Source organism: Elaeis guineensis, chromosome 12 (assembly GCF_000442705.2).
Source record: "Elaeis guineensis isolate ETL-2024a chromosome 12, EG11, whole genome shotgun sequence".
NCBI lineage: Eukaryota > Viridiplantae > Streptophyta > Magnoliopsida > Arecales > Arecaceae > Elaeis > Elaeis guineensis.
In genome coordinates this window covers 7,430,984-7,450,691 of record NC_026004.2, presented here as the reverse complement: position 1 = coordinate 7,450,691, position 19,708 = coordinate 7,430,984, and the positions used below count along the sequence as shown (strand labels likewise).

At 35.8% G+C, this 19,708-nt stretch overlaps 1 protein-coding gene across 5 annotated transcripts; it reads right to left on the bottom strand.

The window, feature by feature from the left end:
• Positions 1-7: 7 nt before the first annotated feature.
• LOC105055489 (sucrose transport protein SUT4) lies at positions 8-16,909 on the bottom strand. 5 transcript variants are annotated; one of them, XM_010937325.4, is made up of 14 exons: positions 16,250-16,903; positions 12,762-12,827; positions 9,551-9,649; positions 9,400-9,464; positions 9,239-9,323; positions 9,038-9,071; positions 8,823-8,922; positions 6,601-6,676; positions 3,823-4,173; positions 3,510-3,653; positions 2,748-2,981; positions 2,604-2,667; positions 2,473-2,516; positions 8-506 (listed from the first exon to the last, which is right to left on the bottom strand). In XM_010937325.4, exons 1-14 carry the CDS (start codon positions 16,532-16,534, stop codon positions 336-338), a joined length of 1,818 nt encoding a protein of 605 aa, XP_010935627.1. In that variant the 5' UTR covers positions 16,535-16,903; the 3' UTR covers positions 8-335. The 5 variants fall into 5 exon arrangements, with proteins under 5 accessions (XP_010935627.1, XP_010935629.2, XP_010935628.1 ...); XM_010937327.4 differs by having other exon boundaries at positions 9,400-9,439; positions 16,250-16,356; XM_073246341.1 differs by lacking the exon at positions 8-506 and adding an exon at positions 522-1,673 and having other exon boundaries at positions 16,250-16,909.
• Between the last annotated feature and the right edge of the window lie 2,799 nt (positions 16,910-19,708).

The following is a 19,708-nucleotide window of genomic DNA, read 5'->3' as shown; positions in this document are numbered from 1 at the left end:
AAGCAGCTTCGGTGATAACCATCAGAAATTGCTTTTTTTCAAAAAAATCATCGTACAAGAAGTGTTTCGTAGGTCAGGGAGGGCCAAATAATATGGTCCAAGATCTATATGTAAACCCTGGTCATGGTGGTGACGGTTCCAACTCGAACACTGCTTGTCAGTGTTCACATGAATCATACTCTCACAGCGACATTTTACTGGCCGAAAAATATTTATATACCTATAGCTATAAATTTAAGGAACTACATAAAAGAATTGATCTAAATGAATATGAATGAGATGTGGAGACTGATTTACAACCACCAGAAAGAAGTAATTTTGTGTTGAGTAGGAAATCAACCAAATCCATGGAAGCCAGCTGAACTGTATGAATTTGAAAGCCCAGGCAGCTTTAGTACTGCAAGAATGCCTGCTGCGAGGGCAAAAATAGAAGCTAAAGCAAAGGCAGGAATGTTCCCTCCTCCAAAGAGAGCATCCCAGGGGCCAGCCCCAAGGGATACGATCATCTGCATGCAGATCACATATGATTAGCAACTAATAGACAGTATCATTCAGAAGAAATATGCCCACAGAATCCTACCCTCTTCTTAAGTTGGCTAAAGGGGGAAAAATCTGATAAATCTATCACTTTATTGTATTCTTAGAAATAACCAGTGTTTTAAAATATGGTGCATGAGATTGTATATGCACATGCAGTCCCCTGACTGTACCGCATTCCCTATATATGGCTACTAAATGAGATCGGACCATGTAGGGGCCAAAAAATAGATCATTTAGCACTATGTGGACATATATATGTAGCAGAGTTAGCATCATGATTGCATATGCAACCTATCATTTTCTAACAGCACGAGGCCCTTTCAGCAGTGTAATCATATAAAGATCACTCTTACACAAGCCAATGCACGTTTTAGATGGTTGGCTTAGATGTGCATATCAGACGAGCCACGTGCATATCAATAACGTAAATATCTAAATTATACTATAATTAATGCTTTTAAGAATCTAATTGTGAGTAGTAAGCAGTAAGCACTAATTTCTAGACATTATTATTATTAATATCGATATTATTTATAAAAATATTGCTATTATTAATGTGTTTAATATATATTTTATTTCTATTTAAATGTTTAAAATACTAACCATATATGTGCCTCGCATGTGTGGCCTCCATAACACATATGCGCTACTTGGTCCCTTTCTCTTTCGGTGAACATGAAAGAAGTTATTGAGAATAACTTCTGGTGAGGAAGAAACAGAGCAATCCTTCATGTCCGCCATTCAAATTTAGTCTCTATTTTTTGTTGACAATTCTATATCTTGTTAATAAAACATTTAATCCATACCACTTAACTGATAAACCCCACTAAAAAGGCAACAGAAGAAACTACCCAACCTACCAAATTTTAACAGTTCATCTGGTTTTCTTTTAGATTGCCAAAAGATTTATTGTGCATTTCTTGCAACAGGATAGCAAGGTAGCAAGGCCAGGTTTGACAATCCATATTTTCATAGATAGTTGAGCCTTCCAGTTATAAATGTTCTCAGATCATGTACAGGTACATAAGCAGATTAGAAACAAAGTAATTCAGGGATCTTACATAATCTGCTCTTCTTTTTTCAACTTGCCCAGTTTTCCCAGGAAGATTCTTCTGTGTTCTGTTCTAAGTAGTCTAATATGTCAATTTAAGAGAATGAAGAAAAAGGTAAGTCAGAGAGACACTTTAATACTCAATAGGTTAATAATTAGAAAAGACTGGTTCTGACTGTACCTAGTATCTTCTTCATTGCTTAATGTTTTAACATCTATTTGATGCCATTTTCCTTCTTTTTTAAAGAAGAGTGCCGGACCAATAATCTTGTTTTAACGATGGATTTTATGTTTATCTTTTTCTCCTTTGAAACTTTTGCTATCATTAAAGGTGAAACCATGATAGGTAAACCATCCGTTTCGAAGCATCAAAAAAGAAACCTTATTCAGAAAGTCCACGTACTCATAGACAATAAACTGAAAAATCTTGCTCCATGAATTCCACATAAAGGATCAAAGTGGGCTTCTTCTTCTGGTGGTCGGAGGGGAGATAGTCTGTCAAGCGCTCGGCTGCGGCTTGATATAAAATTTATTCTTCAGAGCACACTCGGAAAAAAATATTGCCATGCAGTGGAGATGTTAACATAAAATTAATATTCAAAGGAAAAAGTGACTTTTTAGGGTTCACCTGGAAAAGGGACAAGAAAAAGTGGTGCAGAAGCTCAGATCAATTCTATGGCATGTGTCTGGATTTATTAAACTGTTTTTCTAGACATCGAACCAGGTTTTATCTTATTTGGAAGGATCAAGTTCACCTACTTTAGCAGAAGATAAAATTAGATTATATTATATATATATATATATAATATATACACACACACACACACGCACGCACATAAAAAATGAAAAACGAAAAGAAAACAGAACTACATATCACAAACCTGCGGTATAACAATTGCAAGGTTTAAAACTCCAGTAGCCAAACCTGAATATTCACATAAGCTATGTTCAGAACAAGAATGGTGGATAAACAGTAAACATATATTGACAGAATGATCAATAAGATACAAACCTTGTCCACCTCCTGTATCAGCAGTCAGCTCTGCAGTCACAGAGAATGGCACACTATATGTAATCTGCGACGTGCAAGGAATCTGTCACATAACTATTAAGCAGGCAACAATGGACAGAATACACAATCCAGGTTCATGCTTACAGAGAGAGGAAAGCCAAGAACTGAAAATATAACCAAAGCTGCAATTTTAATTGCTTTATTCTCTCCAATAACATGCTGAATTCCACTAGAGTATTCGCTGATGGACAACAAACTTATGATTGTTGTCGCCGCCATGCAGAAAAACACAGTAAAGTTGCTGATAGCCCAAACTAATCTTGCACCCATTCTTCGACACATCGGGTCAATGAGGAAAGAGCTAACCCCAAGGACAACCTAGTCAAAAGTTTAAAATTAAAAAAAAAAAAAAAAAAGCTTAGATATCCTGTTTTAAGAACTCTTTGTGTGCGTTATCTGATGTTCCTAGGACACACATAACTATCATAATTATCCTCTTGTGAAAATGCATGGTGGACCATCCATATGGCTGGTGCACATTGTTCATCAAAATGTACTTGAAAAATCTGTTGACCAAACTCAAGTAGTTCAGAACTTCAGATGCTTTGTGATTGTTCATAGAACCTAAACATTTGTCTTATTGTTGAAAAGGATATGCATCTCATGACCACTTGGTGACGTGTATGCACAAAGGCTTCTTAATATTGTCAGTTTTAAAGCACTTCTTGGATCATATAGATCACCATGGATGCTATGGATTATAAACTTGAATTCATATGATGCATTTTTACATCAAGTGTAAGCATATTAGTTATGCCTTGGAAACATTAAGGCCAGTCCCAAGCATATTTTATATGTAAAATTTAGAAAGTGGCAAACCCAAACTAATTGCTCACGAGCCCTTACTGAATTCAATAGCAAACCAAATGCACCTTCTCTGACACCATTTTGATAAGCGGCACTTTCAGATAGCTCTCCATTAGGATTCCCATGGTAGACTTCACGTCCCATCCAATCAGTGTCAAAAAGGAAAAATGGAAACCATGATACCTGCATATGTTGAAACAAAAGTGTATCAAAATGACTGTGATCAAATAACGAAACTCATTTTACATGAACCATAGGGTACATTCATCGGTGAGTGGACAGGACGAACATCTGAGGTTGAAATGAGATCAAAATTATATAGTTGCATGAAGGTTAATTTTTAACAACATACCCAGGTAAGAGCCATGACAAGAAGCACTGAATGCATTCCAGGGGGTAGATGCCTTAAACTTGTTAGGATATTAACCAAAACTGCCCCAGGTCCATTACTAAAGGCTTCAATTTGGTCCCTGTTAACATTGGAATTAAAATCCAAATGACCATCAGAATTAGCTCTGCCCAAGATTTCAGAACCTCGACCACTATCATTCTGCGCCAAATTTGCCTGCGATAATACATGGTCACGTTGCTGGGAATTATTAAGTAGAGGAAAAGAATCTGAAAAGTGCCGATCAGGTCTTGCTTCCAGTGGGACTTCTTTAGCAAAATATAGAGTCACAAGCATACAGAACATCAGGAAGGCCTGTACAGATAAGAAATTATTTCAAAGTGAAATCACATGAATATGAAAATTTATACTGCCAGAGATCTGAAAATAGTTATGATGCCTAGCAGCTTCAGCATCAAAATGTTCTGTTAGGGGCTTGATTACTTAAGGTACATAAAGAAGCCGTATCAGATAATTACCAAGATTGGTGAAAGAAAAGCCAAGGAAAAGGTAGAAAAGAAATCTAAATTCATCTTATCAGTTAGTTTATTATAGCCAAAATTTTGCAACGTGAAAAGAAAAATGAATGCCATGCAGTTACAAAATTAAAATGAAAAGAAAATCAACTACACGAAAACCACCATTTCAGCAATAAAAAGCCAGCAGATCAATTCTTGTCACTTTCACAACTAAGGATTTAAGTGGTGGCATCAAACAGAACATATAGAACAGGCCAAAGGCAAATATGTTACTGATACATGAAGTAGAAAACTTTTCGGCCATTGATGTGCAACAAGATTTGTGCTCACAATGTCATGACCTTATAAAGTCATAGGAAATGATATATATCTATATATATATATATATATATATATATATATATATATATATATATATATATATATATAGATATATACATATATACACATACAGATACACATACATATACATATAGATATACATACATATATATATACATATACATATAGATATACATATACATATACATACATACATACATACATATATATATATACACACACACACACACACACACATACAGATACACATACATATACATATAGATATACATACATATATATATACATATACATATAGATATACATATACATATACATATATATATATATATATATATATATATATATATATATATATATATATATATATATAGATATATATATATATATACATACATACATACATACATACATATAGATATACATATACATATATATATATATATGTACATATATATATATGTATATCTATATCTGTGTGTGTGTGTGTGTGTGTGTGTACATACATACATACATACATATGTATATGTATGTATGCATCAACTTAAAAGCTAAAGATGGCATGAAACTTGACAAACAATAATCTTCAAAAAGTTGTCTACCCTACCATAGAAAATTTAATGAGAAATCTGTAGGCCAAACGTATGATTGGAAAGGATCTTCCCTTTCCACACAATAAGATACATTCCAAACTCTAGAATCAGATCCCAAGTATATGTTCTAGCTTTATTAAGCCCTATAAACAGTGCCCAATTCATGTTAGTGTGTCTTTATAGTTGCAGCCAAACATCTTGACACCCTAGCTAGTCTAAAACTTTCCAATTCACATAAAGCAAAATTAAATGAAATTGGTAGTACCAGTTTCACCAATATTATTGTCACAAAATATCAGTGTTATTGGTGTGCTAAAAAGAGATGAATCTTCAATTTCAATGTATGATAAGTTAAAAATCAACACTTCCCTTCTAAACTTGCAATCACTGCTATTAGAAGTCTCCAACAATCATAGTGAAGTAAGTGAAATAGGTGCACTTGCTGCAGTCAAATATCTACAATTACTTCTTGCTGACCCCTTGAACAGGGAAAGAAAATCTAGCAATTATATATTCTCACTCAATCAACTCATTAGTTAAGAAATTGTATTAGACATGATGCTATCAAGCCCACAAGTATGAAAGCGGCTTTAACTATGGATGCTGTCGCCAGTAACTAACTATCATACTGCAAACTAGAGCGAACATTAGCATGTATTTACACAAAGCTCAAAGATATTACAGGCATCTGTTAGCTTGTGATAAGATCCATCAATGATGTAAGAATAGTGATAGGCATTCTGGTGCTCTGATGTTAGTATTATATATTCCATTTCATGCAACACATGCATGCACACACTCTCCTGGCTACAACTTTGTTGCAACGAGCTAAACATGGGATAACCAAAAACCAAAGCCCTGGTTACCATTTGATGATTCTGAATATCTGTAAAAGTAGATATGTTGCAGTTATTATTCTGCTTGGCATGATATGACCCCTCATAGCTGTGTGTCTTTATATCTATATATGTATTTAAAAGAAATGTATGCATGCATGTACATATGCAGGCATGCATGTGTATGTATTTATGCATGCTTGGTTGCTTGCTTTCTTGATTCATCATGTGTAGGAACGTACATAATATGCATGTATGTCTCTATGTCTCAATGTATGTACATTCCAAATCATGAAGGTAGACAATAGTTATTTGGATTTTTATCCAAAAAAAAGAAAAAGAAAATCTCTACTTTCAATAGTTTTTTGATATGTTCACCACAATAGTTGTGCAGATAAGGCCAAAAGCACATACATGACATACAACAGTAAAGACACATAGGGCAACAAGTGATGAAATACTCATGTTTCATGGTAATATATGAGAACTCACCACAGCAACTAAGAAGGCTGCCTTTAAATCTCCACAAACTTCACAGCAGGCTTTTGTTGTCAGAAAGGGAAACCACCTGCATGATACAATTTCTTAAGAGATTCACAAATCCTGCATACATAGGATGAGCATATTTTCCCCCCTTTGGAAAACATAATTGGCAGAAATGAACATAAGGGTGTGGAGACATGGAGACCATGGACCATTCCAGCATGTTGCAAATCATAACAGCAGAAAGAAAATATTTTCATTAGATGCAAGTTCTAGAAATAAGATAGTTTGCTGTCTCTATTCCCATCGAGCACCCCACCCCCCCACCCCCCCGGGACTTCAATGCAGTGATCATGGGCTTCAAGCTTCCCGGTCACTGCTGTGCACAGGATTGGGATACTTAAAACAATCTCTTCCCATCTACAATTAAGTAAATCTTTTTTGTTTAAAATATAGGATTGTATTCATCATGTTATGTAAATAATGGCAAAGATTCAATCAAATGAGAACAAGGTTCGTAATCTTGGTACCAGGTACCTTACAAGTTGGTTTCCAATTTGGTAATGGTACAGTACTCATCCCCTTAGTTCCGCCTTTTTTTTCTCACTTTGTATCACAATACTGCCCGCTGGTTTCGGGCAGCACTGGGCAATATGAGGCAGTTTCACACAGTTCGGACCAGTATAGACTGACTCGGCTCATACATCGAACCAAACCTCGGTACTGTATTGGTATCTTAACGATATAGTACGATCGGTATGGGTCAGCATGGCACACGTTAGATGAGAATATCAGAAATTACAGCCATCAACGCTTTACCAACATTGCATTGTACATGCCCAATGCTGTGCTTGCTTATTGCACCTATTTGTTTAAAGTAAAATTGACATCTTATTTTGTTGGTGAGTATGTGATTGACAATTATTTTTTTTCTAATGTTGTTCATATACCCTTTGTTAAATTTAAGGGCTTGCCTGCCAACCTCCAGCACCATCCACCCTCTTATTTAAAAGAACAGCCCAATTTGATTGAGGCAACAAAGGACAGGTAAACATTTGAAAATGTTGCAGTAGTGCTGGTTACAAAATATTGAACTTCTGAAAGAGTAGGTCACAATTTTCAAAAAAATTGATCTTTTGAAAAAGAAACTAATTTCGGGAGGAAAGCCACACCACCCCCCCCCCGGCGCGGCTCCGGACAAATGCATTTTTCTTGCATGGCATGAGTTGAGCCCCATTTCTCATTTCCAATAGACAGATCTCTTGTGTCTACTGTGGAGGCTTAGATGAAAGTGGGTAAATCAAACTGTTGTCAATTTGCAATGGATGACCTGGCTGCACTTCAATTGTCTTAAAAGGAGAGAGTAAAGAATAAATACAGGTCAAGGTTGACAACGGTATGCTGGGCCTGCAAATTTACCAACTCCCAAAAAACTAGAATAACTGTTTTGGTTGGATTTTAGATGCATGATGGGGGCTTGGTAGTTGAGTGAACTGATGAACAACTTTTCAGAGACCCAGAGGAGAAAATAATGTGGAACTTGAAGTCTGAGTGCTACACAATTGTTTGTTCTGAGATGGATTTTAATTGGTCATATTTACAGTAAACGGGTGCTCAAATGCCTATTATGTCCGCTTGATGAGGTGGAGGACAAGTCTCACAACTTCGTGATCACCACCTGGATGAACTAACATTGATGCCAAGTCAAGCTGAAACTTACATCACCATTAATGAGAATATTAAGGATTTATTACGGCCAAAAAGCACCCCTTCTTGATGATGGGACCTGTAGGATGATAATGATGATCTAGCATGTCATTTTGGTGAAGAACTTAAAGCCTATACACTATAAAGGTGTCTTAAGAGTACATAAACTGATGTGGTGTTTAGGTTTTTGCAATTACATGTTGATTTGCAACAAGGACCGAGTTCATTAGGTCCTATCAATTGTGCAGTTACTTTAGGTATCATTCTTATTTTGCCATGTCTTATATATATTTGGTTTGCTTTCGTTGGGTTTGTCAGGCAGTATGATCACCTTGATAATGGGATAGAGGTTTCTGCATCATATCCTTTAATCATCCTTTGTACTTCTAATGATGATGTTAATTTACGAAGTTTATTACTTCCAAAGAAAAAGAAAGAAAAAACTCTTTACTTTGATAAAATGATTCACCCAAAAAACATGTGAACCATCGAAATTAAAACTACCATATACATATATGTAGTACCTGTGCCAATTTCCACTTGCACCAGATGAAAACCCAAGAATATTTCCAAAAGCCATCCATGAGCAAAATATTGCATTTGCAGAATTACGCTGGTCAGGACCTATCCCAATATATATAAATGACATTCAATTTATTGAAAGGTTAGATTCATGCAAGATTTTCTAAAAACATTGTTTAATATCCTGCAAAAGTCCTGGAAAGGAACATAAATTCACCTGCAAGATCAGCCAAAAGAGCTCGGGCTGGACCCTGTAATTGAAAAATATCAGAAAATGCTGATGTTGTTGCATGCAGCTTAAAACACAGGTTGAGTATATATAATTTTTGGTGCCACATGAATAATGTAGGCACCATTGTAGCTCAGTTATATAAGCTTAGCAAAAAAAAAAGAATATGAAGGCTTGGAGTTTGTTTACCTGCACTGTGTTGTTAGCAAGATCCAGCATCCAAAAGCCAAAAATAAATACAGTAGCAGCTCGATATCGAGGACCTTTATAAGTACTGTTTTGTGATGATTTGGGTTAGAAATTTGGCCTTCAGCTTATACAGAAAAGACAATGAAAAGAAATAAAATTACCGGCAATGGTCCTTAGTGTCACCTAAAAAGTATCCAACGTCTGCAGAAAACCCTATTAAAGTTACCTAGATTACAGAAAAGATTATAATTACTTAGAAAGAAAAAAGAAGAATTAGTGAGAAACCTCCTATCAGAATTCCTCAACACTCACAGCGAGAGATATCATGAGACATCCAGCTAAAATAAATGGTCGCCTCCTTCCATATTTTGAATGGCATCTATCACTCCATATACCAACACATGGCTGAACCTGGAAATCAAAAAAGGTCCATATGAAATGCTTAAAATTTATGTCAGTCTTAAGTACAAAATGGTTTTAGACAGTTTTATTTCTGAAAAAATGATATGCTCCAAACAGCAATATAAATCAATGTCATGCAATAGAAAATAAATCAACTAGAGGTCCACCAACCAAAAACATAAGAAAGAACATTCCAAAAGATCATACAGTTTGTGAATTGATTACGTACAACAAAGTATACTGTACTAAAATATATGCATGCATACATACATACCAAGAACTAAGCAAACAGGTTCTTTATATTCTCAATATGATCATATAAAAGACATGACACGGTTGATCCTTAGATTAGTCAAAGCATGAAATACATTTAGATTGTGTTTGGTTTGGGAGGGGAAAAATATGTGTTGAGCAAAGTAACTTAAGGAAAGATATGGAGGGTCAAAGTATCCCACCTTTCCAGTGGGGTAAGGTAATCCTGGTTCAAGTGAGGTAAGCAGGTTAAGAGGAGAGAAAGTGGTGCAACTATTCACCATTTTTCAAACATGCCATTTTGCTCTTGAAAACAAGAGTGCTCAGGTGATTGTTTGAATGAATAAGATAAAACAATGGGTATGGGGGCCTTCCTTCTGACTTAACGCCAACCCTAATGCAGCCAAAATACGAAAACAAGAAAAGATCATGTTATGAAACTAACTGCAGAAGCATCATATTATGACTGAGACTTTTGAATATTAAAGGATAGAAGAAAGAATACATATTAAACCTAATGTTACATATCATGGTCTCAATATCTAACACCAAAAAAATGCATATGATGTTAAGCTCTTTGTATCCCCAAAGAAAATTCAACTATGACGCTAGTTAACCTGCTTAAATACTGGGTGGCCCACCCATCTTGGATGGTCCTGGGCCTGGCTTTTAAGCTTGGAGGGTTGGGTCAAGCCTGAAATTTCAGCCTGCCCATAAACAGGCCAGGCTCAGGTTTACATTAACCAGACCCGAGCCTGATTTTTATATAATATATAATACATATTATATATTATATTTTATTATATAAAAATATAGTATAAAATACCCTTTTACTCATCTTCTTCCTCATTGTCTTCGACTTTTCGCCTATGGCCTATCCCTCTTCCTCTCTCTCAGAATTCCTCCGAAACTATAATGGCCAATGCAAGCCCGATCTAGTGGCTGCGGGGGCTGACCGCCTCCCTCTCACCGCACAGCAACACCCTCTTCCTCCTCCTCAACCTCCTCTCTATCCTCTCCCACGAAAGGGTAGAAAACCCTAGTTCCACCCATGAGCTCTCGCACCCATCCACCCTTGCAGCCGCCGACTTTGAAGGCTTTGATGCTGATGACCTCGACAATGCTGACGAGTGACGACGACCGCCACCTCATCCCCTCCTCCCCCCACCTGCCTCTCCTTTTCCTCCTCCTCCCTTGAGTCCCACCACAGCCCCCTTCCCCACTCCAATTCTCTGACCCCTCCCATCCCAAGCCCGCCTTCCCCCTTGACCTCCATACCCCCTCCCCATCCAACCCAACCCGATCCCCTGCCAACCCCCTCTCATCCGATCCCATCGCCCTCATCTTCAAGCCCTATCCCCAGGCAGTTGTACAAAAAAAAAAAGAAAAGAAAAAGCCCAAACCCTCCAGCCCAAGCCCAGGCTTCTATTGCCGCTTCCCCTATGACGCCCCCTGCCTCTCCACACCAACCCTCCTCCCCCAATTCATAAATGCCGTAGCCATTGCTGCCACCAGCGAAGTCAACCACATCATCCCCATACCCTTTTCCACTTGGTTCACCCTCACGAACTAAGGCCAAGCTAGTGATCCCAAAAAAATGAAAGAGATAGGAAATCAACAAAGTTTAGAATAGCATTTCATCTCATGGTATAGAAGAATAAAGATAAATTTGTTCAGGAAGGTAGGCAACATCCCTCGGATCACAAATTAGTAACTAATACACCAAATAAGATCAGGAAAAGCATGAAAGTGAACTAAGTTATGAATAAATAGAAAAGGTCATTAGGTATGAATTCATTTCCTGTTCAATGTAAATTTTAGATATCCGAAAGAGCCTCGGAATACAGTAGCATCCTCCTATAAGTTTCAAGAATTAAGTACACGGCTTCAAAGAGACTATCAGTAGGAAGAAAGATTCAAATCTGATTGCATTCAGTGGAGGCAAGTAGTAACAAAAGATCTTAAAGAGTTTTAGGAGATGGAAGGCCTCAGAGAAATCTTAATGGAAGCGACAGACAAAAGACTTAAGAATCTTGACATACAAGAAAAAATCATATAAGGTCTAGGAATAGATAGAAGAGTGAAAACTGGGTCTTAAGAATGGACTGGACCAGATCTTCTCATCTAGTTAGTTGCAACCAGTATTGCAAATTACCTATCAAAAGTGGCTGCAGCTCAAAAGATGTCATATTTGCATTGTTTAGGCTAGAAACAACAATTATCATAATCTCACGTCATCTCCATGTCAATTGCAAATATCAGCATCACCAATCAAACAATGGAAGCAAGGGCACCACCAAATAAATGGCTTCATGAATCATTGCTGCATTTTCCACAAAAATCCAATGATTGAGGAGGTATCTATGGTGACAATGAGAAGGTTATGTAGATAATGCACAAAAAGCTGCACACTGTAGCAAATGTTTTAGGGCAAAAAACTTTTGATTTTATAAGGTTCAAGAACAATAGCCCTACATAAAACAATTCTCATAACTATAGATAAGAGCATGGATCAAGGAAAGAACAATGCAATGCCAAAATTACAGAAGATATATAAAGTCCTTAAAATTATTGAAAAAAAAATGAGTATAAATTAACAGAAAAGTTCAGATCAAGCAAGAAACAGACAACTGAACCACAGTTTTTATTGAGAACATTAAATTCAAGACCCAAGATATGAAAACACAACATGCCATAAAGGGATGATTGAGAAGAGCCATGTGCACAGAAATCCCAGGTGCTGAGACAATGAATGCATGTCGAAGAATACAACAATGAACATGCATTGGCCATTCATAGTGGCACAAAAAGAATCAACAGAGCAAGACCTTATCGATCCTTATGGAGTAAAAAAGTTGTTAATACTTACTACAAAGCCAGTAATAGGCCCACAAAGCCAAATGAATGAAGAAAAGGCATGCCCTATTCCTAGAGTCTGCATCAGTAAGAATAAAGTCATCATTAATCCTTTTTGTTGGAATGATAATAAAGTCCACATTAATCAAAGAACATTGACGTAATATTTTTACAAAAACTCAAAATGGATAGTTTAACCACTGTAAAAGTAGGAGTTGAAAATAATAACGGAAGCTATAAAAGAAGCCTCAAAAGATGGTGATAATTACATCCATAAAAACTTTGAATTTTCACTCCTAAAATTAAAAGGTTTAAATGGTTCAAATAAAGCACATTTGCATTAAGCCTCACATATTATTCATAAACAAACAAGGATTATGAATATCTAGAAATGCAAATAAAGCAGTTCATCATATGACCAACAGAATTCATTGAAGGATGCCTACAGTCAAAGTCAGATCTGACACAATCTTCCATGTTCCTTGCATGCTCAAAACCTTTTTTCTTCTTAAATGTTATGAACATTAAAACTGTCATAGTTCTCAAGAATCCAAACTTTGCATATTCTTTCATCTTCTGAAGAATACTCTGTGCTATAGGGAGAATCATCAATTACAAAATAATTATGTTACTATCGCTTTGGTATTTAAATGTTTTTTTCTGTTTATTACCCCCAAAAAGATCATAATTTTCTCATTTCAATTTTCTCGACATTAAAAATATGAATTCCCTTCTTTCTACCTATATTTTCCTTCTCTTCTTGGTCTAATTTCCTATGCTTATGTCCATGAAATAGTCTAGCTTATAGTCCACAGCCCACAAATCAAGACACTGCTTCTCATTCTTGTTCTCAAAAATTTGGCCGCTGCCATCCAGTGCACTGTAGCAAACATTACATGGCAGTTGCCTAATAGCAACTAGGAATGTAAAAATGAGCCATGGTACCATAAGCTTGCTTTTATATTATTTTCCACCACCTTGTGAGGCCTACTCAAAATTTTGGATATGTTTGACTCAGACCAAGCGCATGAACATTCCTAATACCAATGCTTTACTACAACTACTGCCAGCTGCCTTGCCTCCTAAAATGTCCAATACTTAATGGATTTCTTCCAAGCTTCAGTTTTCACTACATAGCAAGTGACAATCACTTTATGCTTTAATAAATCTCTTGATGCCTTCTTTCCATAATTTCATTTCAAGCAAGCATTTAATAGGATAATAATTTACCTCATACATCTCTAACTTCCTGTGAAGACTCTTAATACTCCTTTAAAAAAAAAAAAAAAAATCTGATCCTTTCCTCGCTAATATGAAGAAAATGGGGCAGAATACTATCCCTCTTATTTCTTGACTTAAAGCAAGTAAATGGCTTCTATTTTTCTACCCAAAGGATCTTGCTTTTTAGAATTACTACCGTCCTTCCCCTCTTCAAAAAATTTTAATTCCAGAGTCCACTCCTATCATAACCATTATGTCTTCTCTTCCTACAGGAAATAGAATAATCACGTGGCAAACTAAAAGGTTACCCTTGCAGCCATACTTTCTCAGAAAGCTGGAATCATCCACACACTATGAAATACAAGATTATAAAATTGAATCTTATACAGAAAACAGCTGAAGTCACTAGCCAATCATGTAACAATATCCAAAGAACTTGTTCCTGAAATTTATTATCAAACTGATGAGTTTTCTCGACAAAAAATGAGAACTAAAAAGCCAAAGGACCAATATCAATCAGAAATTTCAAGGACAATGGAGTCTTACTTATAAAACCTCCCACATCCCTTCAAGTCTAAAAATTACCATTATTTCGAACTGCAAGGTAAAACTTAAGTTGTCTACTGCATTAATTTCTTTTTTCTTTTTCAGATACGAGTACTGCATTAATATCCCTAAAGCCGCTAAATCACTAAATCCAAGCCGTTGGTCCATAATTAGAAGCTCGATGATGGGGAACCGTCTAATAAGAAATCTAGGAGCACTTCTGTTAGATACAAAAATATAAATTAAAAAAATTATTTTTATGTGGACTCTTGTTAGGGTTTTTGGTTTTCTATATAAATCTATTGTTATGTTAATTGAGAATACAATTGGCATTATTAAGATTTGAGAATGCTGAATATTATGTCGCCCTCTCCCTCTGCCCTCTTCTCCTCCTTTTTTGCACACACACATACATAAATATTCTACCCTAATACGATCCAAGCTCTAATCTCAATCTCGTTGTTAGATTTTGGGTTATAACAAATTATAATGAGACAATTAACAAAGAACACAACCAAGTCATTTCACCCTGAAGGCCTGAACATTAAAAACCCAAGACAGCTTTCTCAAGATTGAAAACTCCTGCAGCCAATAAAAGGATTCATCATCTAATAACTTGGCCAAATATATTTGATCATACCAATTCACCTCCAGCACATTGACTTCACTTTGTGATACAATCAACCTTGAACTCTAATTAGCCACTATCAGATCTCCAATAGTTGCTGGTGAAGAGTCAGGAGTCATTATACAATTTCCTGCAGCCCACGTCTTGGATCATAGAAATGCCTTATCACAGCATCCACTATGCCACTCCTGATTAATAGTTGGATGAAGCAAGATAAGGAACTCATCATATTGTTAGAAGACAATCATGAGCATCGATCTGGTTTCTTCATCAATTGTAAATTCTACAATAGTTGCTTGAAGATTGGATCTTCAAGAATTTTAATGGAGATGTACAACCACAGAGTTCCATATGATCTGGCTACTCCAATGCTTCTTCCTTCAGACTCTCATTTGTTCAACTAGGACTCTAGTAATCATCTATGTCTTCCCATGATCTATTGTGCTTTAGTAACTCAAAACAAGACCTGGATCATAGTTCATCTTCCCCGAGTGTTTTAAAAGTGGAATCTACAGATTTCACCTCTTCTCTATCCATCATTTAAGCAAATATAAAAAGAAACATCAAAATGTGTCCTCATATAACATAAAACACTCGGACAACAATTTTTCTGGACTTTAAACGAATTTCGAGCGACATGACGACTTGGTGCTTGATGTTACATATGAAGCAAGAATTTGTGCACTTGAACCACAGTATCCAATAATTAAAGCTAAACCACATCTAACAATCCTAAGACTCAAACAGTTGTCCCAACCCCAAAATAAATAAACGATAAAACACATATAGATATGAGGTCAAAAATTTGCACAAGCAGGAAACTCGGAAAACAACTTAGTCTTCTAGTCTTTGTTTTGCATTTCATAGTTACGTATGGCCAATCCTAAGCTAACGCACAGAACCAGAAAACTAATTGTATATAGTGAATCCAAGACAAATTGATTAAGAGTAAAAATTCAAATCTTTACAAGAAAACGGCGGAGGAAAAAAATAAAGCTGAAAATATTTGAATCTTTTTAACTAGTTGTAATTTTAAGCCACCATCGTCAATCTTAGTGGATCATCCAAGAAAGATATCAAAAGAAAGAAAGGAACTGCAACCGAACCTGGATATAAGGAGTCAAGAGCGAGAGCTGCAGCGCCCATCCGAACTGCACACCAGCGCCAACCATGCAACTAAAAATCAGCGTCTTGAGACTACTCCGCTGAACCGAACGAGAAGAATCATCCGAATGAGGAGAAGAAGAAGAAGGAATGGAGGAAGAGACGGGGCGGCGGCTCACGCCATCCCTGGCTTCATTGATCTCGCCGTTGGGATCTCCCAACCTGACGAGCTCCAATTCCGCGTCGTTCAGGTGCCGGTACGGCACCCGGATCGACACCGCGTCCATCTCCCCCGACCGCTTCCCCCGCGAGATCCAGCAGCCAGATCAGGCGATCGGGAGCGAGATCTCCATGGACGACCTCCGGATCTTGGATTCTTGGTCCAGGGTTCTTCTATCGCAAGATAATTGAGATCGGAGATCGAGGGAAGAGGTGGTGGGGAGGGAGCGAGGGAGAAAACCACAATAGATTTTTCGACCGACGAGTGGGGGATTTTGAGGGGAGGAGTTTGTTGGGGGGGGGGGTGGGGGTGGTGTTAGGGGGCGGTGGCTAGGAGGGAGATTTCGAGCGGCGTAACGTGTCGGCCGAGATGCCACGGTTGTTCCTGGCACAGCTGGTACCAAGACACTCTCCGGACGCTCGATGGTTTGCGACACCACAGCTTTTGGATTGCTTAGGTTCCGGGTTCAACGGGACCCCAAACATTTGGTGGATGATGGCTATTTCGTATCTTTTGCTCTTTTCGTCTTTTGAGGTCTGTCACAGGTGTACGGGATGCAGCGCATGGTGGGCCAATTTGATACTAAATGATTTTTTTTTTAAAGAAATTGGGGAGTGGGGTTGGGGTGCAGAAAGTAGCTAGTTGAATTTTAAGTTAGTCCAAATACTTAAAGCATGTAATTTTAAAATTACTCGATGGGGTATGGTGGTCTTCCGGGAAGATGGTTGGATTGGAGAAGTCCAGGCTTGGGGCCTTTGCCGTATCAATTGAGCCGGTACGTGATTTTTGCTTTTAGCGAGGTGGTCACAACAGCGTGTTATGGTGATGAAGGTGTCTGTTTCGACATAAATCTATTCTTGATTAATTTATTTTTTTTTGAATATAAAGAAAAATAGGAGATTTAGACATCTTTTTGCCGCTTTAGTGAGGGCTTTCGTCCATCCCCACAAACATAAGGACATCCAGTTCAATTCACAAGTTATTCTCCATATATTTTCTTGATTGATCATCTTAAAGTATATTTAGTTGAAGAGAGTTAGACTCAAAACATAAAAATAAGAATGAGTAATTTTCATCCTTTGTTCTCAAGGAGTTTGCTCTCTCATTTCTTTTTACTCTTTTTTCAAAAAATGGATCTCTCGATCTCAATAGGATAGCCCAAATTCATCCTCCTCCTTTTTTTTTTTTTTTTTTAATCTGATGAGGTAGAAGTGAAAACCAAAGACATGATCTTCACTCAACAAGTATTTGGTTGAAAGGAATCCTATTCTCATTTCAATTTTAATAGAGAATGGAAATACCTCGATTCCCAAAATATAGTCTCTATTCTCATCTAGTATTTAAATCTTATTTCGATTCTGATTTCAATTATAATCATAAACAAAATATATTAAAAGATACGACTATTCTAATTTTCATTCCAACTTTGACTATAGTCGTAAACTAAATATGCTCTATTGTCTCTAAGTTTCCCATATCATAAAGATTGTCTCCACCTACCTCATTTCTACTATTATTATCTTAATGGCAGTACAGTATATAAAGAAATTTTGTGGCTAATTTGTGCCTATATTCAAACAGCTCTTAAATGATTGATCAAAATTTTCTACAAGGGCATGTTTGATTGTTTGGATCAAAAATCCTATAGGATTCACCAGATTAGGCTAACACAACTAAAAGAATTGGTTTGGGCTAGGCTTGTGTAAATAAAATTCCAAAGACTTATTAAGTAGGCTGGCCCAAATCTTGTATAGAAAAAATTATCCATTGAGGTCTTTTTTTTTTTTTTTTTTTCCTCTTTGGGATTGAGGCCAATTCACTCAAAAGGTGACCCTACGTGGTTATAAAATAAGTCTAATCTAATGTATAATTTTATAATTTTGATATTTGGATCATGAATTTATAGGATTTTGAATCTAACCATCCAAATAGATTCTAAAAAGATAGATTGAATTTTTTTTTATTAATTTTTTTAAAAATTTTTTATTATATATTTTTTAAATTCCATTACATCGATATAAATATTAAAAAAAAATTTATAGTGCAAGCATTGTTTTTTGCCCCTCTTTTTTACAACTCAATCATTTTTTTTAAAAGAGTTGAGTTTTAATGCAAACTCATGCCTTTTTAGAGGACCATCCCTCCACGGTCATTCTCATATTAATAGCCTACCTATGGGTACGCGGAGCTACATGATGCTTGCTTGCTTGATTTGTTTGTAGCATATACGAGGCATTTCCAAAATTAATGACTGTGTCTTTTAAGTCTACTTTATTTCTAAAAGTAGGTTTCTTTTCATCTTTTCATAAAACGCCTTAAAAGTATGTGGGGAGGGTATCGTTAACTTATAGCAAGGTCTTGTCAATTCTTCTATGTAATCAATAGAATAAGTATATTGCTAATTTGTAATTATATACAATATTTATTTAGCTTTAAATAGAAAAGTCAAATGTAGACTTTTACAATTTTGAAGAGGAGAAAAGGTCAAAAATGGTGGGCAGCAGAGGACCGGGCAAATTTTGTTCAAATGGGATAACCAATCAGTGTATAACAAGGTGAATGGACAAACCTCACCAAAAGAAAAAAAAAAGCCTGAAGTGATAGGCTTCACTTTGTCTTCACTTTGCTTTCATAAGTTTTATTATATTACAAGGTGATGTAATATCAAAAATTCATTTGGTTGGTAGGAAGAAATTTATTTTATCAGAGTAATTTTTTCTTTTGGTTGGTAGGAAGAAATTTATTTTACCAGAGTAATTTTTTCTAGAAGCTAATGCTCAGATATATATATATATATATATATATATAGGAAAGTGATTTTTGTATTTTTGATTAACCATGTGAAAGTGATATAAAAAATATATTTTTTAGAATGATTTATATTTGATTAAACATCTATTTTTTTATGGAAGATTGTATAAAATTTATGCTCTCAATAAAAATGTGTAAAATACCTATAAAACATCACATGCATAATTTTTAGTAGTTATTTTTAAAAAATAAAAATATAAAAAAATATTCTTTAGAATATTTAAAAATAGGTATTAAAGATATTTTGTTAGAGTGAGCTTTTAGAGTTCTAACAATTTTTAATAGTTAGATAATTTTTTATATTATTATATTTTTTAATAATTATATATATATCTTTATATCAAAATTACTATAACTTCTTTGTATTATGATAATTTTTAATAGTTTAAAATTAACTATTAAAAATAGTTATTAAAAAGATCATGATGGC